The sequence below is a fragment of the Dama dama genome, chromosome X (assembly GCF_033118175.1).
Source record: "Dama dama isolate Ldn47 chromosome X, ASM3311817v1, whole genome shotgun sequence".
NCBI lineage: Eukaryota > Metazoa > Chordata > Mammalia > Artiodactyla > Cervidae > Dama > Dama dama.
In genome coordinates this window covers 26978449-27001244 of record NC_083714.1, presented here as the reverse complement: position 1 = coordinate 27001244, position 22796 = coordinate 26978449, and the positions used below count along the sequence as shown (strand labels likewise).

The window sequence follows — 22796 nt, the reverse complement described above, 5'->3', positions numbered from 1 at the left end:
TATTTCCTAGTTGGAAAATGTAGCCTAACAAAATATTTTCTTAGGAAATGATAGAATAGTAGGTTTTATATAAATAAACAATGGAAGGAAACTAATTTTAAGTATTATTTCTTTTGAAAAATAAAAAAGACTAGCCATTATTTAGTTAGCACAGTAAAAGTTCTCTTTTGATTAGTTAATGCCTTTTATTCTTTGTTGCCATCTTCCAGATCTTGTCACAAATACAGAAGTATGATAACTTAATAACACCTGTAGTAGATTCATTGAAATACCTCACTTCATTGAATTATGACGTCTTGGCCTGTATCCTTTCAAATGAAATAATTCATAGGTTTTACATTTCATAGGTTGTAGTGGTGAATGTTTTATTTTCATTGTAAATTCCTTTCTTAACCATCTGAGGTTGATTCAGATGGCTGATTGGAAGGTTGGCCAGTCTGGAGTTTGTGTCTGGGTTGTATATTGGGAAAGATAAGATTACCAAAAATCTTTGATATATCTTGCATGCTAAAAGATGGAAAAGAGGCTGCTAAAAAGAAAAGTTGGTACTACAGTGAGTGTATTTTTCAATAATTTGTAATAAATTTAAGCTAACAACTTTTTTTTTTCAAAGGGTGGCATTTTATTGTTCTCTTAGCTAAAGGTCATTGTTAGAGATGTAATGACTTAAAATTTTTTCTTAATATATGAAAGATTGTATCATTGAAGCTTTAGCTAATCCAGAAAAGGAGAAAATGAAACATGACGACACAACCATCTCAAGTTGGCTTCAGAGTAAGTATTTTTATTTTTCCAAGGATGAAATTTCCATCTGTTGTTAACTGCCGAGCTATGTATTCTGTTACCTATGCTAAGAATCTATTTGTCAAGAGCTTTTGAGACTATCTAACCACTCAGCTTGTTCTACAAAGGGTTCAAGTCCTCGGTTGTGTAAGGAGGTTCATATGGTATTTATTCCTTTTCTAACTCAAGAGATCAGTATTGGCTGTGATAGAATTTGGAGAAACATTACTAGGGAGATGAAAGTTCCCATCCATTCTATTATTTTAGAAGAATTAATCTTAAGGGAACTATTCTTCCATCTCTCCTTTCCATCCTGAGGTTCCAGTTACCTTAAAAGAACAAAAACTTGGTTGTTTAATAAAAAGCATTGGTATTTTTTCCCCTTGTACCTTTGATTTCTAGCAGCCATTTACATTTTCTTTCAACCAGTTGTGTCTCTAATAGCTGAATCTTCAGTAACTCTCCATTGCCCTTTGAAGTCTGCAATCTGTAATATATCATACAAGTAAGTTCTTTTTGAATCAGGTCCTCTTTCTATACTAGCCTCATCTTTTGCCCCTCCCTAATATTCTAATTCACATGGAAAGTGAACTTCTTGCACTTTCCATGGCCCTTTTGCACATATTTTTCCCTCTTCTTGGGGGTACACATCCATACCCACTCATCTCTTCCAGCACACTTCTACTTATTCATTAGATTTCAGGTCACTTTCTTTGGGAAGCTTTCCCTGTTAACACCTCCCACCCAAAAAGTCAGAATAAAGTGTCCCTCTTCGGTACTGTTGTGTAGCTTTTTATTCATCATAGTTATTTTAGTTTACTTTTCTGTATCTCTCTGTAATGTAAGCTCCTTGAGACTAGGACCTGTGTTTTGTGCATTATCCTTTAGGTGCTCAGCAAATAATTGTTGAAAAGGATGCAGATCACTTGACTTCACTAGGGTCTCCTCCTCTTGTCTTGACTGGGATTTTCTCCCTACCAATGTGATAAAGACTATTGGCTAAAATTGGTCTTTTGTTTGCTTCTTGGTCTGGCGATGTTTCCTTGCACCTCCATAACTGGTGGCACATTCCTAGATAAAGTGAAATTTTTTTTGTGACTCAAACATTTGAGGAGCAAGTGTTTTATTGATCATTCAAGTTTGAGTTATATGCAAGATTCTGTTGTAGCCTAATTTATGTCACAGGTTGTGGAATCAGGCCTAAATATTTGAATCACTGTTCTACCTCATACCCAACTCTGTGACCCTTAGCTAGTTTCATGACATAACTGTTCCAAAATTTTCTTATTGATAGGTTTATACCAACTTGAGGTGATTATTGCAAAGATTAAATGAGATAATTACATAATATCAGCTACATAATCAGCTTAGTAGACTGCTTGGCATATGTATGATCAATGAATATTAGCTGTTAGGTTGGTGCAAAAGTAATTGCAGTTGTGCATTGTTGAACTTTACCATTTGATATTGAATATTGTTCATTGATATTGAACCACATTCTTAAATAAATGTGGTTATACACTTTTGTATAAAATGATGTTCTATAACATTTTAATGTGCATTTCTCACTTTATTTTTTTTGCTTATGACTTACTACTTGCTGTTTATTTTATATTTATTTTAGACTAGGGAAATGATGTTAGACAAAAAAAAATTTGAATGATTTTCTCATTTGAGTTCAAAATGGATTGTAAAGCAGCGGAGACAACTTGCAGCATCAACAATGCATTTGGCCCAGGAACTGCTAATGAATGTATAGTGCAGTGGTAGTTCAAGAAGTTTTGCAAAGGAGACAAGAGCCTTGAAGATAAGGAGCACACTGCCATCGAAGTTGACAGTGATTAACTGAGAGGATTATCAAAGTTGATCCTCTTACAGCTACACAATAAGTTTCCCAAGAACTCTGTCAACCATTCTATGATTGTTTGGCGTTTGAAGCAAATTGGAAAGATGAAAAAGCTTGATAAATGGGTGCCTTGTGAGCTCACCGCAAATCAAAAAAATCGTCATTTTGAAGTGTCATCTTCTCTTTCTCTACACAACAACAACAAACCACTTCTTGATTGGATTGTGACATGTGACAAAAAGTGGATTGTGTAAGACAGCTGGGGATGACCAGCTCAGTGGTTGAACCGAGAAGCTCCAAAGCACTTCCCAAAGCCAAACTTGCACCAAAAAAGGTCATGGTCACTGTTTGGTGGTCTGCTGTTGGTCTGATCCACTATAGCTTTCTGAATCCTGGCGAAACCATTACATTTGAGAAGTATGCTCAGCAAATTAATGATGTGCACCGAAAATTGCAGTGCCTGCATCCGGCATTGATCAACAGAAAGGGCCCAGTTTTTCTCCATGACCATGCCTGACCTCATGGCACACAACCAACACTTCTAAAGTTGAATGAATTGGGTTACAAAGTTTCACCTCATCTGCCATGTTTACCTGACCTGTTGCCAGCTGACTACCACTTCTTCAAGCATCTTGACAACTTTTTGCAGGGTACATGCTTCCACAATCAGCAGGATGCAGAAAATGCTTTCCAAGAGTTCGCCAAATCCTGAAGCATGGATATTTTATGCTTCAGGAATAAACAAACTTATTTCTTGTTGGCAAAAATGTGTTGATTGTAGTGGTTCCTATTTTGATTAATAAAGATGTGTTTGAGCCTAGTTATAATGATTTAAAATTTCACTATCTGAAACCGCAGTTGCTTTTGTACCAACCTTAATATTATTAATTATAAAATTCTATTCAGTGGCATCAGCAACACAGTTTTTCCCAGCTCATTTTGTTTTGGAAATTGAGTTAGTTGAAATGACACTTAATATTGTGCTTTTTGTTTTACGAACTGTTTTTTTAAAAAGCCCTGTTTTTTGTTTTTTGTTTTTTTGTTTTTTATTTCATATAGGTCTGGCTAGTTTCTGTGGTGCAGTTTTTCGTAAATATCCAATTGATCTTGCTGGTCTTCTTCAGTATGTGGCTAATCAGCTAAAGGCAGGCAAAAGGTATTCATAGCAAATTATATGTAAATGAAATTCAATAATTAGAGTGCTTCTGCTGGTATTGGGATACTGAGGTTGCTAGTATCTTGAAAAATTATTTGTTGGTTGTAGACTTAAGAATAATAGTTGTTCACTTATTTACATGAAATTCTTTAATTAAAAGAAATTAAAGAAATTACAACTTACATATATAAACAGAATTTTGTAATTTTATAATATATGGTTATATATGTAACTCATTAAAAATTCATATTGACTATGCATTAGACTTTTGAATAAATGATTGATATGGTATATTTTAAATCCTCTTATGGCAAAACATATTGCACTATTGATTATGCTACTGGGCAGAGGAATTGGCCTTTACATTGAGCATTTGGTAGGAATGTGTTTATTTTGAAGGTGTATGTACTATCTTTAAAACAACTATTTTTTTAATATAAACTTTAGAGATAGGTAACATTAATGTATCTTTGGACACTGTCCTCTTTTCTTTATAAATAGTGAGTTTTATTATATTATTCTGGACTAATATCAGTGCTTAGACTTTGAATTAGAATGTAGATTAAACTCCACCAGCAATAGACTGACTAGACTAAGAATTGAAAATTGTTTTCAAAAGCTTTCTGGTAGAAAGCAAACAGAAATCTGTAAAGCTCTCTGGTGCTTCAAACAAATGTTATCTAAGTAATTCTTGACAGACTGTTTTGGTTTAGGGAAAATTTTTAAAAAGAAAAACAAAACTATGTTAAGGATCTGTTGGCCATTCCCATACATTTTACTCTTCTGTGACTATTGAGGCCAGGAAAATAATCATGTTACCTTTAAATCTCTAGTTCAGTTTTCTGTACTGTGATAGAATTTTTGTGACCATCTAATGGAAAGGTTTCATTGGTACTTGTTGCATACTAATTTGCATGAGGGCCCTCTTGTTTTCAAAAACTATGTTTAGAGAAGCAAGTCAAGTTGAGAGAGTAAGCACGCACTCTCTCAGAAAAACCACCATTCTTTTTTCTAAGAAAAAAGAGTCTTAGAAAAACCACCTTTCCTTTGTCTGTTAACTTGTATCTTGGATATGCTTAGCTTTACCTTTCTCTGGAAACACATCTGCATTTATTTTGTAGAAAAGTATGTTTTTACTTCATTACTTAACAAATTAAGGAAGATCTTAGAAGTCATAAAGTGTTATTTTCATCAGTAGTCCTAAACTTAGAGAATTCAAATGAATAACTGTTGGCACAGTAATAAGTATGCTTAAGGCAGACCTCTGAACTGTCATCTTAGGCTCAAATATTGCAACTTGGAACTTGCATTTCCTTCCTTTTTTTCCTTTCTCCTCTCCCTGCCTCCATTCCTCCTCCTTAGTGTATTAATTACAACTCATTTACATTTGAAGTTTCAACTGTAGACTGTTTCTTATTTTTCCTAAATAGTTTTGACCTGCTTATACTGAAAGAAGTGGTACAAAAAATGGCAGGGATAGAAATTACTGAAGAAATGACAATGGAGCAGCTAGAAGCCATGACTGGTGGAGAGCAACTCAAAGCTGAGGTGAGACTCTGCTCTTTTTGTTTAGTGACTTAAAATTCAAACTGGGTGCATGCTACCTTTTAAAATCACATTAAAAAATGCTTGGAAATATACCTCACCAAGGAAATGAAAGACTTATTATGCTGAGAACTATAAAACATTAATAAAGGAAGTTGAAGATGATTCAAAGAAATGGAAAGATATTCTATGCTCTTGGATTGGAAGAATTAACCTTGTTAAAATGGCCATACTACCCAAAGCAATCTACAGAGTTAATGTCATCCCTGTCAAAATACCTAGGACAGTTTTTTTTAACAGAACTAGAACAGATAAAAACTAGAATTTATATGGAACCATAAACGACCCAAAATTGCCAAAGCAATTTTGAGGGAAGAAAAGCTGGAAGCATAACCCTCCCATACTTCAGACAGTGCTACAAAGCTCCAGTAATCAAAATGTATGCATGTTCATAATAAAGAATTTAAACTTCACGTAATTACATAAAGCTAAATGTCAAAGCCATACCCTTCTCTTATAATCGTCCCCACCTCCTTTTTAAAAATTGCAATGTTCTAGTTACTTTAACCTTTTTAAAAAGCTGAAACAAAGTATAAAAGACAGTAATACATCTAAAGGGAAATAAATATCAAATCTTCTGTGGTCCTTCATACCCCAGCTGGCATAAATCTGAGCATAGTTACTCTGTTGTTGAATCTGCTCCAAACTGACTAAAGAATAATCCTTTATAAGGAACCACATGGTGGAAAGTGGAAAATATGTAGAAATTTAAAGACAATTGGCAGTTATCTTTAAGCCAGTGACTAAAGCCAGTGGCAGTAACAGTGTCAGTAAAATAAATTTGTCAAGGGAGGGAAGGAATGTAAGGTGTGTGAGATTTTTTATCTTCAGGATTGTAACCAAATCTTTCCTGTTGTGTTTTGTTTTTTTCTTTTTTCAAATCAGATGGCATGTGTTATGTACTGGTACACTAGTAAATTTATGTCTTCTCTTTTGCAGGGTGGTTATTTTGGCCAGATAAGAAACACTAAAAAATCCTCCCAGAGATTAAAGGATGCACTATTAGACCATGATCTTGCTCTTCCTCTCTGCTTGCTTATGGCTCAGCAGAGGAATGGGGTAATCTTTCAGGAAGGTGGAGAGAAACATTTGAAACTTGTGGGAAAACTCTATGATCAGGCAAGTTAAAGTGGCCTTTGTGTTTCTGTGGATTTTTAAATCTTGATAATGGAAAATATAGAATGTTATATAATTTGAAAAATGTCATTTGCTGATCATATATATTATATATACCATGGTATATATATTATACGCATAATATATATATATATATTATGGTATATATATTATATATGGTATATAATGGTATATGATGTATATATGAAATAGACATTCTGGAGATAGGGACAATTTCTGTGCAAATTATATTTAAGAGATGGCTCTAGGGGATATAATAGTATAAGGTTTTCAGTCATTTTTGAAAATTTTATGGTAATAAACTTGCATTTATAATATACACAGGGTTAGAACAAAAACCTAACAAAAAGTGAATAACGATAATCATAGATTGTATAATGAACCTTTGATCAATTTTAAACTCTAACAGCTTTACATGGTGATGTTAATTGTATCACTCTCTAAAAATGTATTGATGTGTTCCTGGTCAATAACATTCAGGTGACAAAAGACATAGTAATACGTCTCTAGTCAATAATGCGTTAAGCACCAAAACCTATGGCTAACCTAAAAAATGTGTTTAGCTATCACCATATTACAAGGTAAAAAAAAAAAAAATCACACGTGTTTTATAAAATTTTCTACTTTTAAGGGCCAAGAGAATTGACTTGTATATACATAATATTGTTCTATAAAATTTAGGTAAATATATTTTACCACTAAAAGTGGTGAATTTGAGACCTTGGTTGACTACCAAATTCTCAAATTAGTCAACTTTTCAGGACCTGAGTGTCTTTTTTGTAATATGATTATGTGATTAAGTTTGTGGATTGTCTCCAAAGTTCTTTCAAGTTTTGAATTTGAATTCTTAATTGTTAATAAAAATATTGTTAAAATAACATCTTAGTCATTTTGGAAAACATTATGTTGGTTTAATAAAATGTTAGCACATTTGTGTTTTTTGTCTTATTTTTTAAATTTAGTGTCATGATACCCTGGTACAGTTTGGTGGGTTTTTAGCATCTAATCTAAGCACAGAAGATTATATAAAGCGAGTGCCTTCAATTGATGTGCTCTGTAATGAATTTCACACACCTCATGATGCAGCATTTTTCCTGTCTAGGCCAATGTATGCACACCATATTTCGGTAAGTATAAGTATTTTTGTTGCCATTCCAAGAATGATTCCACATTACTTCTTAACGGTTTATTTGTAAGTGCATAGTTTGACATAGGTTATTAGAGAGTTGCTCTTTTGTTAGCACTCAGCTCTGAGCAGTGGTCAATGAACATAACCCTTTTAAAAAGTAAAGTCTTTCTAGTTCTATAATTTTACTGTTACTACACTACCGGTTGTCCAAGTTGATATCTTATAGGCCCTCTAGAACTATAGTTTTTAAACATTAGTGCAGGTCATCAGGAAATTATTAGAGAACCACCAGGGAAGCATCTTAAAAACTTAACCCCATGTCCATAAATTCTGATTTAGAAACTTGAATGCTACCAGAGAGTTTTCGCTTTTTTTTTTTAAATAAGACTAGATGATTCTCATGCAGATGAATGTGGCATATCATTCTGAGAAACACCCCTAGTGAATACAGAGAATCCTGTTTCCTTAGTGACAGTTATCCTTGTCAGATAGTTGACTTGCTGTTACACATATTGCCTTGAAAGAAAAGACTGAAAGACTTAACCACCCCCAAACATTGTAAATACTCTCGCACTCTGTTGTGTAACTTCTAGGAAAGGTATATTCATGGTTCCTGTTTTATTTCTCTCCACCTAAACAAAAAACAAATGAAACAACAACAAAAAGCAAACTAGAGTCTCCCCAAGTAGGTTATCTCTTTAGTGACTGTACTGAAAATCAAGTAAGGATGTGGGGTAAGAGGAGAAAGCCCTTCCTCCTCTTCTCGATCTGCCACCTGGACTCTTCCCTTCAAAGCCATTACCTCTAATAGGAATTTACTTTTCCTTTTTCCTCAGGGCCATGGTCAGTCCTCTGTTTGGAAACTGTGTTCTTCTCCACTTTGACTAGAGTCTAAGCATATTCTTCATTTTTGTGTAGGCTTGGATTCTGGCCCTTTTGTTTATCTGTTGTTTTTAAGTGTGTACTATGCAAGTCTTTCATTACAGATTTGAGGAAAGATCTTGGTTCCCCTCCCTTTAACTAGAATCCCTTCTCTTTTCCAGTAGGGATACAGGGCTGTGTATTAGAGTTTGGCAAAAGATGCTGAGAAATTTGGGATCTAATTGATCATTTGATCAACCTATTATTAGTTTTAAACCTAGCTTTTAGTGTTTACATATCAACTGCTACAGTCTCACACTTAACCTCCAACAACTAACTCAATGTTAATTGATTCAACTTTTGCTTGCAATACTGTGCTATATACTCTAGAGGGAAAAAGACAAAAAGAGAGTAAGATTGGGTTGTTGCTTCTCCTTCAGACTCTTCTCAATCCAGAAAATTGTTATATTCTCTTTGTGTAGTTATAGTTTGTGTTGTTGCTCCACCCCCAGTATATCAGTCTCAGCTATACAACAGGGGACCTGATTTCTTCAGGGACTGAGGTGTGAGAATTGCTTCATCTCAGAAGTTCTGACCTATCGTGTACTATACTGAGAAATGAACACACTCATCAGTGATATTGAACCCTAGCAAAGAGGAAAACTTGGTTGCTTGAGGTTGGCTGAGCATTTCCAGGCCAGAAAATGGAGCAGGTCATTCATTCCAATGACTACTTTTTCCATAGCCTGTAGAAAATATTGCTTAAGAGATAAAAGTATCTAAACAAAGAAATGTCATTCCCCTCTCAGGGTTGAGAGGAAAACAGAGAACTACAGAGGTGACTGTGCAACCAAGTCAGGAGTAGGCCACATATCACCCCCTGAAAAGGGAGTTCCTTGGCAACCTTGGTTGCACTGGATTGGGCATCCAAGCTTCCCTTGGGATTCTTTCTTTGCCTCTTGCAAAAGCCACTCTTGAAGAACCTCTCCCTGCCCCTCTTAAAAAAACCTGTTTTGTTTTTTGGCCATGCCATGCAGCATGTGGGATCTTCGTTCTCAAACCAGGGACCAAACCTGCATGCTCTGCATTGGAAATATGAAGTCCCAACTACTGGACTGCCAGAGAAGTCCCCTGAAGAACCTTTGATGAGAGAGTATGAGTATTAGAGGGCAGCTAGGTCCCTTCCATAAAGTGATTACTGGCAGACTCTCCTGGGAATAATTAAGCCAACCAAATACTGCTCAGATTGTTAGACCGAGAGTGTTTTGAACAGTAGTTAGAAGTACAGCAGAGACTTCCTGGCAGTCCAGTGGTTAGGACTCTGCTTGCACTGCAGGGGGCATGGATTCAGTTGCTGGTTGGGGAACTAAGATCCCACATGCCATGAGGCACAGCCAGAAAAAACAGCAATAACAGTGAGTATCAGTTCTATTCCATAGGTCTAGTTCCCCAGGTGACTTTGTAGAACTGTTAAACTTATCAATTTGACGGAAGACATGAGCTTGAAGAGGGGTTAAACTGACTTTAGGCAAGGAAGTATTTGTCCTCAGCAAATATGAAGTATAGCCATCTTTTCTGACCGAGCCTGTTTTATTTTCAGCTAGATAGGAACCAGGAGGGTGCCTAGCAATAGAAGTCACAGATTCAGAATGAAAGGATTAGGGAGACTAGGGCTATCATTTAACACTCTCATGTTGTTGTTTATTCACTAAGTCTTGTCTGATTCTTTGCCACCCCTTGGACTGCAGTATGCCAGGCTCCTGTGTCCATGGGATTTCCCAGGCAAGAATACTGGTTTTAATTGTTGAGATCCACCTTGCAACACTCGTCTCAAAGAAAGGCTTTTCCTCTAGTTCATATTCTAATTAATGACCAAATCAGGTAGATAAGCTATCTTATGCAGGTAATTTCAGCACTGTTTTAGTCTATGTTTTGTTAGAACCTCAACAGATATCATTCTGTACACATAGGTTCATATTAGTTGACTTAAGTAGGACTTCAGTAGGATCAAACATTTTAAAGTCGTTCTTATCCCAGCTGCTATTCTCTCAGGTTTCTGGTGTAATTGGGACGGCTCTCCTAAGTAATGTTCTTTTTATTTATAGCTTTGTCATCTGTAGCCTCAGTAGTTATCAGTGTGCTCTCTAAAATGGGGATAACAGGAGATACTTTTTCTCACTTCTAAAATAATTGTGTGATGCTCTATTCCACTTGAGATATCCTATGAAACAAAGAGCACTTGGTGTGCCTTCAAGCCAATGAGCCTAGAGTATGGCAGCACTCAGTGGGAACGGCAGCCAGGTTGTGAGGAGCCAAGACTCTGCTGGTCATGATGCAGAACTGGAAGTGGGACCTTTGCATTCTGACCTTCTAGTTCTGGGTTCCATGTTTAGCAAAAACTGTGAATGATTTAAGTGCTTTTCTAGCATAAAGAAGCAGCTAGTTTTAGATGTCCTCTTAGGTTCATCTTCAGGGATGATGCCTAGCCCAGACAGTTTTCTGGAAAGAAACTGAAGGACATGAGACAATAGCAACAACTCTACTTTGTTTTGTTTTATTTTTTATGTTTGGCATATATTTTATGAACTATTGATAATATGTGGTCCCTTCCATTGTACTAACAGATTCTTTTATTCATATAGTTAATCCCCTGACTTTCCCCCAAACCAATCAAGCCAAAAAATAAGCTATAGGAAGTCAGTTCCCATATGCTTTATACTTCAGTATACCATAGTCATTCAGAGAAAAACTTACTTGGCTTAGCAGTAGGATTACTGGTAGGTCCTTGTTTGCCCAAGACTTTCCCAGTTTCAGCACTACAGTCTTGCATCCTTGGAAACCTCTCAATCACTGGGAGATCTGGACACTTGGTCCTCCTACTTAGCAGTCTTATGGTAATGTTCTCACAACCTTTGTATTGATCCAGCTTCTTAATTGACAGATCACAACAGATGACAGGGGCTACATGTAGTGATAAAACATTCTATCTTGGTTTGCTCTTCTGCTTCTTTTCTAGTGTTTAGACCATCTACTTGGTTCCCTTGAATATTTCAAAAGCAGGAGTGGAAACTCCACCTGTTCAGTCCTTGCTGCAGCAGCAAGAGAGTATAGTGGAGGAAATGGACAAGGGGCTCACATACCCTATTCACTTACTCAGCAGAAACTTGTGCAATAGGAATCTTCTGAAAAGCTCCTAGTAAGCACACAGGACTAAATATTGAAACAGCTTCCAGGGATGATTTATCTTTAATGTTGTTGGTAAGAAATTAGATTTCCTGCAACATTTTTGATTGGTCATTTTCTGATTCTTGAAAAGGGGACCTAGGTAACTTTTTATTTTTTACTGGAGTATGGCCAATTAACAATGTTGTGATAGCTTCAGGTGGACAGCAAAGGGACTCAGCCATAGATATATATGTGTATCCATTCAAGGGAACCTAGGTTTTTATACTATGAAAATCATTGCTATAAATATTGTGTGTATGTGTTTTTACTTTTTTATCTCCAGTCAAAGTATGACGAACTTAAAAAATCAGAGAAGGGAAGTAAACAGCAGCATAAAGTTCATAAGTACATCACATCATGTGAAATGGTGATGGCTCCTGTTCATGAAGCAGTGGTTTCCTTACACGTTTCCAAAGTCTGGGATGACATCAGTCCTCAATTCTATGCCACATTCTGGTCATTGACAATGTATGACCTTGCAGTTCCACATACCAGCTATGAACGGGAAGTCAATAAACTTAAAATCCAGATGAAAGCGATTGATGACAATCAGGAAATGGTAGGTTTTTGTTCTAGTAGCTCAAGAAAAATAACTTCATGGTATTAATTCAACATTTTCCATACCTTGGAATTATATTAGCTCAAGTTTCTATCTTGTTGTTATATAATGTTTTCCTAATGATGATCTCTCCATGAGTTGGGGCAGGGGCTTGGTGAGTGCATGAAGATTATGATCAATCAAAAAGTATTCAAGTTTGCTTTTCTACTGAATGCTGTGCTAGCAACTTAAAATGGTCTATGTTACTAATTGCATGAAGAATAGGAATTCCCCAGAGGAGAATTCTTTAGGAGAAAACTTTATTGAGGAGGTGAGTCTTGAACTGGATAGGCCTTGAGGATAGGTTAGGTTTAGAAATATGGTGGCAAATTGGCGACTCTAGAGCTTCAGCAAAAGTATGAAGTAATCTAAAGTTTAAAGAGACCATTTGTACTATAGTGAATGGGCTTAGTGATAAATTTGAATGGTTAGGATGGTGCCCAATGCTGTAGAGCAATGAAAGTTAGAAAGGAAGGCTTGATAAAATTCAGAGGTATTTTAGATTCCTAAGCAGGGAAGCAATAATGGTAAAAATGGTACTTTAGAAAGCTTGCTTGTAACAGTGGTATGAAGGATTAGTTTGGTAGGCCAAGGGACTGGCATTAGGCAGGAGACCACCTAGGTGCCTTTTGGGTAATTAATTATGAGGTACTGAGAGGACTCAGTGGAGACTATGGTGGAGGTAGTGGAAATGCAAGGGACTTGTAAGCAGTTAGAACATTGAAACAGAGAAGGAGGGATCCAAGATGACTCTATGCTTCAGACTAAAAGTACCACTGTTGAGAAGGTAGCCTATTTTGGTAGAGTACAAAGACTGATTTTATTGATTGGAGGTGAAAGCACATCCAAGTGGACTCCTAAATATCCCTGTTGAAGTAATTAGTATAAAATACTGGCATTTATCTCCTTAAATTTTTTTAATTAAAAGAAGGAGAAGTAATGTGCCTATAGTTAGAAAAGTATCTAACTTATACTTTGTAGCCTCCAAATAAAAAGAAAAAAGAGAAGGAGCGATGCACTGCCCTTCAGGACAAGCTTCTTGAAGAAGAAAAGAAACAGATGGAACATGTACAGCGAGTTCTGCAGAGACTGAAACTGGAAAAGGACAACTGGCTTTTAGCAAGTAAGTTGTTGGAATTGTTACATTTCTGCCACTTTACATTTAAAAAGCAGACTTTTATAACTTTGGAGGTACTGAAGTATATTACGTTTGTATTTCAACTCAGTGTTCACTATCCCATTCTTTGGTTTAGTTGCTAAGTCGTGTCCAACTCTGCGAGCCCATGGACTGTCAGGCTCTTCTTTCCATGGGATTCTCCAGGCAAGAACACTGAGTGGGTTGCCATTTTCTTCTCCAGGGGATCTTCCTGACCCAGGGATCAAATCCGAGTCTCCTGCATTGCAGGCAGATTCCTTACCAACTGAGCTATAAGGGAAGCCCAGCCCATTCTTTGGTTATTCATTAATGCAGAGTTGACTTCACATGTTCACTGAAAGAACAGATTTAGTTTGTGATGAAATTAATTAACCATATTGGCAGCTTATCACTCAACTCTTATGTATAAAATCTTATTTCTGGAGAAATTATAGGTAGAAAAATGTTCACAGAGTGAAAATGAAAGTCTTATCCCAGGCATGACCTTTTGGTTACAAACTATAAATAGTTTGTGGTTTTATAGCATTCTCTACACTAAAGTTAATGTTGTCATGTTTAGTGACCTTGAGGCACTTGAGGAAGAAGTTTACCACTTAATATATTCTTCCCTTATTTTTAGAATCTACCAAAAATGAGACCATCACAAAATTTCTACAGCTGTGTATATTTCCTCGATGTATTTTTTCAGCAATTGATGCTGTTTACTGTGCTCGTTTTGTTGAATTGGTACATCAACAGAAAACTCCAAATTTTTCCACACTTCTTTGCTATGATCGAGTAAGTTCTTTTTATTGCAACCTTTAAAAAAAGTCTCACACAAAGATAGCTAAACATTATAATCTGTGGAGGTATTATTGTGTGTGTGGTTAAAAGTATGAATTCAAGAGCCAAGTGCCTGAACTTGAATCCTAGCTCTGCTACTTTCTAGCTATATGATCTTTGGCAAGTTTTTTTAATCTCTCTGTGCCTCAGTTTTCTATCTGTAAAACGGGATAATAGTACCTGATTCATAAGATTGTTGTGAGGATTAAATGAGTCATTACACACAAAAGCACTTTGATTAGTGCCTGGTATATATAATAAGCACCCCCTTGTTAATCCATTAACTCTACATTTGAGTTTATGTTTGTCATAATAGGTAGAACTCTATTCTGCATTCTTAACCTTCACCCCCTCAAAAAACAACAAAAAAGCTGCACATATATAAAAGCCGGGACACTTTTTAGTATGGTCACATTCACAGATTTTTGCATCTGGCTTTTTTCTTAATAATAAATCACTGCATTTTATGGTTTAAAAATTTGATTTATGTTACAGCCTCTTAGCTGCCTATTTCTGGTTTCTGTCAGCCTCGCTTCTGCTTAACCCTGCCTAACTGCTCCCCGTAACCCCATTAATATCTATGGCTAAGTCTTTGTTAAAAAGTTATGATGTAGTAATAATGATATTTTTTTTCTTCTGTCATTGTAAATCAGCTTTCTTTATAAAAGTGGGTTTTTGTTGTTATTGTTGCTTTATAAATGTACTGTTTTCTCACAAAAGCCAAAATCTTTAAAGGTCTTGGAATTGTGAATATAAGAGGGGATGATGCATTTTGATTAAACCTACCTGTTTAGTTTATTATGATTGGTATTACATGGTCTTTTAATATTTTGAACTTGATCTGTCTTCATATCTCACACATTGTTTTCTGTAGGTTTTCTCTGATATAATTTACACAGTCGCAAGCTGTACTGAAAATGAAGCTAGTCGATATGGGAGATTCCTTTGCTGCATGTTAGAGACTGTGACAAGGTGGCACAGTGATAGAGCCACATATGAAAAGGTATGAGGAACAAATACTATTAAATTTTACCCATTTACCATGTATATAATGACCACTTCCAGTAAGCTCTGGGTTGTTTGGTTTTAAAAGGGAAGCTGAGTTCAAGATTCAGTTGTAAAACAATGTTTAAAATTTAAGCACAGTTCATTCATTATTAAAAAGTGCTATATTTTTATCCTATCTCAAACTGACATTTCAAATGAATGTCACTGAATAAACTTAATCTTTCTGTGAAAACTACCTATAATTCAGATACACATCATATTTTCCCATGGAATCATTAGTCTACTTCAGTTTCAGCCTCTGCTATTTTGGAGGACAGAATCTTTCTTTTAAAGTGACAGCCTATTTTCTCCCTTAGGAATGTGGAAATTATCCAGGATTCCTTACTATATTACGAGCAACTGGATTTGATGGTGGAAATAAAGCTGATCAATTAGACTATGAAAATTTTCGACATGTTGTACACAAATGGCATTACAAACTAACCAAGGTAAGAAAAAAATGTGTATTTCTCAAAGATGTTTTTTTCTTCTTCATACTGCCACTTTTATAATAACAGATCTTAAAATGTTTGTTGTAGGCATCGGTACATTGCCTTGAAACAGGCGAATATACTCACATCAGGAATATCTTGATTGTGCTAACAAAAATACTTCCTTGGTACCCAAAAGTTTTGAATCTGGGTCAGGCTTTGGAAAGAAGAGTGCATAAAATCTGCCAAGAGGAAAAAGAGAAGAGGCCAGATCTATATGCATTGGCTATGGGGTAACAGAATTATACTTTAATGTGATTTATGAGACTAGATTACAGAAGGATTCTGAAGACTCTAAAATGTTTTACAGTGTTGAAGTTTATCTTCTGCCTTACTTCAGGAGATTATGGGAGATTATGCGATCATGTTCCCACAGGCTGGTGAGAGTTGTCACTTCTGATTATTAGCTTCCGGTCTGTACTGGATGAGAGTTTCAAAAGTCATACATAACATATTTTGGCTTGGAGGAAATGCAGTTTTATCATCAGTTGAATTATCAGATCTTCAATATTGAAAAAAAGGCATTTTAGTTGAAGGATTAGTTTACATTGAAATTTTTATTTTTAGGAAAGCATCTAGGCTCTCCATAAAGACCTTCAGGAACTTACTGAAAGTTAATATTATTTTATTCTTTGGAATCAAGTATCAAAGTGAATAACTTGCTGATTTTATTCTTTGAACCCCATGTTTGTGCCTTTTGATTTGTATTTGTATATTTAAACACTTTGTGCGACTTTCAGCTACTCTGGGCAGTTGAAAAGTAGAAAGTCATACATGATACCTGAAAATGAGTTTCATCACAAAGACCCCCCTCCGAGGAATGCAGTTGCCAGTGTACAAAATGGGCCTGGTGGTGGGCCTTCTTCATCGTCGACTGGAAGTGTATCTAAGTCAGACGAAAGCAGTACCGAGGACACTGGTATGCTTATTTGTATGAATTTATAAGTGATACATTTTGTTCCAGGAAACTGATATGTTTTGTATCCCATGACAAGTAAAATGCTGGCTTAGTGTTACTTTTTTGTTTCCTAAGTAGTAGTATGTTACTGCCAAGAAGTGATCACCCCTTTGTTTCTTTCTATCTAGTCTTTAATCATTTTGCTGTGAAATTGTAGCTTATTTACATCTTGGGGCTTGTCAAATAAAGCTTTACCTTTATTTCAGATAAATCAAGGGAGAGATCTCAGTGTGGTGTGAAAGCTGTTAATAAAGCTTCTAGTGCCACACCAAAAGGGAATTCAAGTAATGGAAATAGTGGCTCTAACAGGTAGGAACACTGTGCTCTGGACCAAAATTCTGAATTCTTATATGATTAACCAACCTTTATATGACATGAATGAAAGAGGATGATAGTTGAATACTAGTAAACTCACTTATGTTGGACTTAAAAATTTTGTGTATACTGCTGTTTGATGATATGCTTACCTTCCTCACATTTTTTATAATGCTGAAACTGCCTTTGTTTCCTCTACTGGAATATGCAGGGGAATGTATGTGTTGAAGTTAAAAAAATTTTTTTAGGATTGAGTGTTTGCTGTGGACAGTCTAGGTAAGAATAATTAATATGAAAGAAGCATACACTGATTTAGACCAGTGATCCATCCAACTAAGTGATCCAGTTCGTGATTATAGCACCCTTGGTTGGCTTATGGGATAGTTTTTGTTACTTTTTAATCCTCAAAGATTATGAACATATACAAAAAGGCCCAGCATCACTTTAGTTACTCTGTCTTAATCTGCTGTTTGTAAATTTAGTTATTATTTATTGGATAAAGAAGTACTTCCCTTTTGTCTTAAAGTTGTCCTTTAGTTTTCAAAGGGTTACTCTTAGTTCTCTAATTTTTGAAGTCAGTAAAAAAATGCTTTATGATTTATAACATTGAATATATTTTATGGCCATTTTGTCTTAAAATCTCGTGTTTTCCTTCTTAAGCAGCAAAACTGTTAAAGAAAATGACAAAGAAAAAGGAAAAGAGAAAGAAAAAGAGAAAAAAGAAAAGACTCCAGCTACTACTCCAGAGGCCCGAGTACTTGGTAAAGATGGTAAAGAAAAACCAAAGGAAGAACGGCCAAACAAAGATGAAAAAGCAAGAGAGACGAAGGAAAGAACACCTAAATCTGACAAAGAGAAAGAAAAATTCAAGAAGGAAGAAAAAGCTAAAGATGAGAAATTCAAGACCACTGTCCCGAATGTAGAATCAAAGTCAACTCAAGAAAAGGAAAGAGAGAAGGAGCCGTCCAGAGAACGAGATATAGCAAAGGAAATGAAATCAAAGGAAAATGTTAAAGGAGGAGAGAAAACACCAGTTTCTGGGTCCTTGAAGTCACCTGTTCCCCGATCAGATATTGCAGAGCCTGAAAGGGGCAAGTTTAGTTTGTCTTTCTTTTTACTTGTTTACCTTTGGTTGTTATAATTTAAAGTTGGTTCTTGTCTTGTTTTGGCAAGTTATCTAGGGACTTAACTAGGGAGAAACTAATACTTAAGAATCTTAGAAGTTGGTGTTTTTTTTTTAAGTGTTTGGGAAAAGTGGAAACATACCTTAATTATGAATATATCTTTTCATCCCAACAGAACAGAAACGTCGCAAAATTGATACCCATCCTTCTCCATCACATTCCTCAACAGTAAAGGTTAGTATAGCCTGAGGAAGGCAGCGTCCATGTTAGGCTCACCTGTTTGGAATACGTGTCCTGACTTCCTTCAAGTCTTGTGCCAAGTATTCACTGGAGCCACTGGAGGTTTTATATTGCATTAGAAAATGATGATTTTTTTTTTTGGTGGACTGATATTTTTTTCCTATCGAGTATTTTTCCTATAAGAATATTAAAACTTCAAGGACCTAGCACTAATTTTGTAGTGTTTCAAAGTGCAAGAGAGATTTTTCCCAGAAGTGCCTCACTGCTTTAAGCAGTCTTTTTTGGAGTGCAATGGTAGCTACAAGCAAATGAATCTTTGCAGCAGAATGAAGCCTATTTTCCGGCATAAATATTGAAGAATATATATCACTGAAGACTTCCTGGATGATACAGGATAAACAAGATACCTCTGAATTCATCAAGCTTCTTGATGAGCATCATACCGATGTGTGCCTTCTAAGAAGGAGTCTTGAAAGGAGTTCCATTTTAAAGTCTCCTTGGTGATCAGTTCTCCTGTAGTTGTGTATATTCAGTGAGCATGCAGCTTCTGTTGTATCTTCCCTTGGAGGTTTGTTTATACCCATTGGGTTCCCAACAAGTTGAACCTTGCAGATGTGGCATCCAATCCTACCACCCAGCAAAGAGAAACCCCAGGCATTCAACTGCAGCACAAAATCGTGGGTGTAGCCTTCTTGAAGACTCAGGGTAGCCATTCCTTGCTCCATATTTAATTTTAATTCTAAAGTCATCTAATTTCATGGAATCTTTGAATTTGCAGTACGTTGAACTTTTAAACCTGTAAGTTAACTAATTCTTCATCAAGAGCACTGTGGTTGAATACCGTAATTTCATTTTCTTTCTTTGTTTTTTTTTTAACGTCTTTTTTTTTTTTTTTTGTGGGAGGTATGAGATTTATAGTTAGAGGCACTTTGCAAAAAGAAAAGAGTTAATTACTCTTTTATAGAATATATTTTGTTTTCTTGTTAATGTAATGCCACTGAGTTTTCTGGCTAGAATAAAATTTGTGTATATTTATGACAGTCACAAGTAAAGTTTGAAACCTCCCTATTAAAGAAAAACTATGAAAATATAAGACAATGTTGTGATCTCCACTATCTTAAGCTTTTTTGTGGAGAAAAAATATTTTGCTTTCTTAAGCTTTTTAACGTTACCTGTAGCTTAAATACAGTATTATGAAAAAATGTAGCATAGACATTTATTTTTAAATTCTGAGCAGAGAAAGATTTTTATTTGTTGCAATGAGTACATATAATTAAGTTTTTTTTTTAACATTACAATTCCATTACATAGTTTTTTTTTTTTTTTTTACTGTTGATATTCATATAATAATGACATCACGAGATTTATCCTCACAAGAAGTAGCTGGTTTATTTCCAGGTTACAGCCATACTTCCCAAAGTTCCTCTGGGTTCTGAGAACTATGCCAGCTCACCTGTCATCTCCATTCATTTTCTACAGGACAGTCTCATCGAACTCAAGGAGTCTTCAGCAAAGGTTTGAGTCTTTTAAAATCATCATGCCTAAGTAAAACAAAGAAAAATTCGTTACTTCGTTTGTTTAGTAGGTACCCTCACCCTAGTAAATTCAGTAAGCTAGTGGAATAACCTTTAAAAATACCTATCATAAACTGAAACAGTGGATGATGTGGGGATGATCCCTTTAGTGAAATTGTTACAAAATGTATGTAATGTGGCAACTTTTCTATAATCTCTCCTTGCTTGCTGTTATGCCTTATCCTTTTATGCTTCAAAATCTGAAAATAAGTTTAAGATATGCGGAGGGAGTTGGTTTTTTTGAGGGGGAGTAGGCTTATTTAATTTCTCAAAACAAATCTGTCAGACTGTTTTCTAATTTTTTTAGATAACCCAGAAGACCAAAAGATATATCTGATGCATTCACATAACTCTTCTAAAAACTGAGCCCATCTCAACCCATAAACGTCAACCCATTTTATGTCACGTCTGCCGAGCTACCTTTTTGGTAGTTGTGGCATGTTATCAAAAAGTATGGTTAATGTAAACTAATCTTTCTCTTGGAGGGGAATATTCAACTCAATGGTTGTGTTTACTTGTCAGTATTAATTCTTGCCTATTCTTGAGTATTCTGCTACTAAAAATAATGTGCAGTTTGTGTATCTTATTACAGAATTCATTCATTTCATGATTATAGTTGAATTGTCCAATGTTCATGTTATTTTGTCTTTATTATTATAAAATTTGTACCCTGTTTCACTTTGATTTTCTACTTTGCCTCCTCTTATATCTGCTAAGTATGATTCCTTACTGGTGGACCAGTAAAAAATGATATCTTGGAACAAAGCCAGTTGACAGTACTAACCGCTTTTAGAACTATAGCTTTAAATTGAAATGTCTGTGGATATTGGGCAAGTAAGCACTAATTTTTAACAGCTTAGATTAGCCAATATGCCTGTGTCCTGAAATTGTAGCATTGTTTTTAGAATATACTGTATTAAGTGCAAATGGTTTCTTTTAAAGTAAAATTTTTGCTCTATTGATGATGTATTCCAGTATAGTAGGTTTTTATAACCAGAGTGGGACTGTGTATGTATGTCAGTCTTAACCGTCAGTGGCTTGTGTGGGCTGTTTTAAATTCATGGATTTACAATGTTACCTTGTGAATATTTCCTGGAACATATTTTGAAGCAGTTGGAAACCTGCTGTTATACTTAACTGGATTTTTTAATCAATGATAAAGATTATGATTCCTTGCATTTTGTGAAAGCCTTTTGAAAATAAAACATATGAGATAAGCATATGTTATCTCATTTCATACTCATCATAGATGTTGTGAGGCAGGTAGGGCAAGTAGCAGTGTCTTTTTTTTTTTTTAACAAATAACAGACTAAAGTTCCTGACCTTTTCCCAGTGGTGTATAACTTGTTAGCACCAGAACTTGTACTAAAATTAAGGTTCCTCTAGTATTCTTACCACCATGAAAAAAAAGTTGCAAAAAAATAGTTCTTTGATTCCTAGCACTCATATTTCAATAGTAGTTGAAAGCATTCTTAACTTCTTCCATGTGTTTGTCTTATTTTTTAAATTATAGTGATTCAGGGGTGATCCCATCCCCTTAAAAAAAAGATAGTGATTTTGTGGGCATTTAAAATTTAATAGATTTATTCCATATTCAGTTGGAACATTTAGAAATGGCATATGAATACACTTGTAAAAATTGTGACTCATACCACTTTTCAGATCCTTAGTGCCTGACAGTATGATTAGATGTTCAGTAAATATTTAAAATGAACTTCTATGCCTTTGGACTTGTTAAAGCATCCAAAGTTCACCAGTCTGCATAGTAGTTGATGTTGCTTTTTGTGTGTCTAGGAAAGTTTACTAGCATATGAATGTCTTAGAAAAATTTTTTTTCTGGATTTTGAGTGCTTTCTAATATGATCTATAAATAAACTCACTGTTTCTGTGGTAGCTTTTACTTTTTAGAGGATGTGAAAGGTATGTGTCTATATTTTCAGGTCACTTTGTTATTGTACATGTAAAAATGTTTCCCTGCTTTAGTTTTATCTTTTAGTTATACTTTGTCCAGGATCCTCTCTTTTTTTCTAATTAAATAGTCGCTATTTTCATTTTTTAATCCATAGTGAAAGTAATACATGGACTTGGCTTTTCAAGATGAATTAGTATCCAAATCTTTTCTGTCAGTTCACCTTCTACCCCCAGTTTCCAGTTGGCATGTTTCTAGTTTTGGTCCATTGTGTTTTTATTTAGCAGTCTTAGCACTTACATTGGATAAAGTATGAATAGCAGGCTCCTTTAAACCAAGCTTCTCTGTAATTTCAGAGGGGAGCGATAACCCCCCTCAAAAAATAAACTTCAGCTTTTAATTCTGTTCATCATCTTAAAACAAGGGTCTACAACCAAACCTGAACCTACATGTCAGGCCATCTTCATATGTATTGAGTACTCGCTGTGTGTACAAGGCACTGGGAAGTATGTAAAAGTAGAAAAAGGGAAATTAGCTTCCCTGCCATCCTGCAAACTGTGTTATGGACAAAAGTAAATGACATGATATTAATTGGGAATATGTGCCACCAAAAAGGCTAATATAAAATAAGAGTTCACTGGACAGTGATTTGTGGAGTTGAGGGAATGTTGAAGTGCTGATGGCTTTTGAAGTCAAAGTAGGAGTTTAAGAGAATAAGGTAAAAATGAACACTTGTTCCAGTGAAGACACCTGCTGGGAAGTGCAGGGTGTTAGGGAGCAGCAGCAGCCACAGCCTAGAGTACATTGGATTACTCCATAG

The 22796-nt window shown here is 35.4% G+C and overlaps 1 protein-coding gene and 1 pseudogene across 16 annotated transcripts in view; both read left to right on the top strand.

Annotated features, from left to right (window-relative positions):
• THOC2 (THO complex subunit 2) overlaps positions 1 to 22796 on the top strand; it is a 112890-nt gene that overhangs the window by 76950 nt on the left and 13144 nt on the right. For 9 of the 16 annotated variants that reach the window (XM_061136528.1, XM_061136527.1, XM_061136525.1 and 6 more), the window contains 17 exons: positions 210 to 303; positions 694 to 774; positions 3689 to 3785; positions 5216 to 5333; positions 6330 to 6509; positions 7490 to 7654; positions 12026 to 12301; positions 13322 to 13463; positions 14116 to 14273; positions 15193 to 15321; positions 15683 to 15814; positions 15905 to 16089; positions 16597 to 16775; positions 17021 to 17123; positions 17790 to 18220; positions 18429 to 18487; positions 19892 to 20008. In XM_061136528.1, the coding sequence (XP_060992511.1) occupies positions 210 to 303; positions 694 to 774; positions 3689 to 3785; positions 5216 to 5333; positions 6330 to 6509; positions 7490 to 7654; positions 12026 to 12301; positions 13322 to 13463; positions 14116 to 14273; positions 15193 to 15321; positions 15683 to 15814; positions 15905 to 16089; positions 16597 to 16775; positions 17021 to 17123; positions 17790 to 18220; positions 18429 to 18487; positions 19892 to 20008 (2646 nt within the window). Of the gene's footprint in view, positions 1 to 209; positions 304 to 693; positions 775 to 3688; positions 3786 to 5215; positions 5334 to 6329; positions 6510 to 7489; positions 7655 to 12025; positions 12302 to 13321; positions 13464 to 14115; positions 14274 to 15192; positions 15322 to 15682; positions 15815 to 15904; positions 16090 to 16596; positions 16776 to 17020; positions 17124 to 17789; positions 18221 to 18428; positions 18488 to 19891; positions 20009 to 20374; positions 20519 to 22796 lie in introns of all 16 variants that reach the window. The other 7 variants (XM_061136531.1, XM_061136526.1, XM_061136529.1 and 4 more) reach the window with 5 other exon arrangements.
• On the top strand, positions 2434 to 3681 carry LOC133051866 (histone-lysine N-methyltransferase SETMAR-like; annotated as a pseudogene).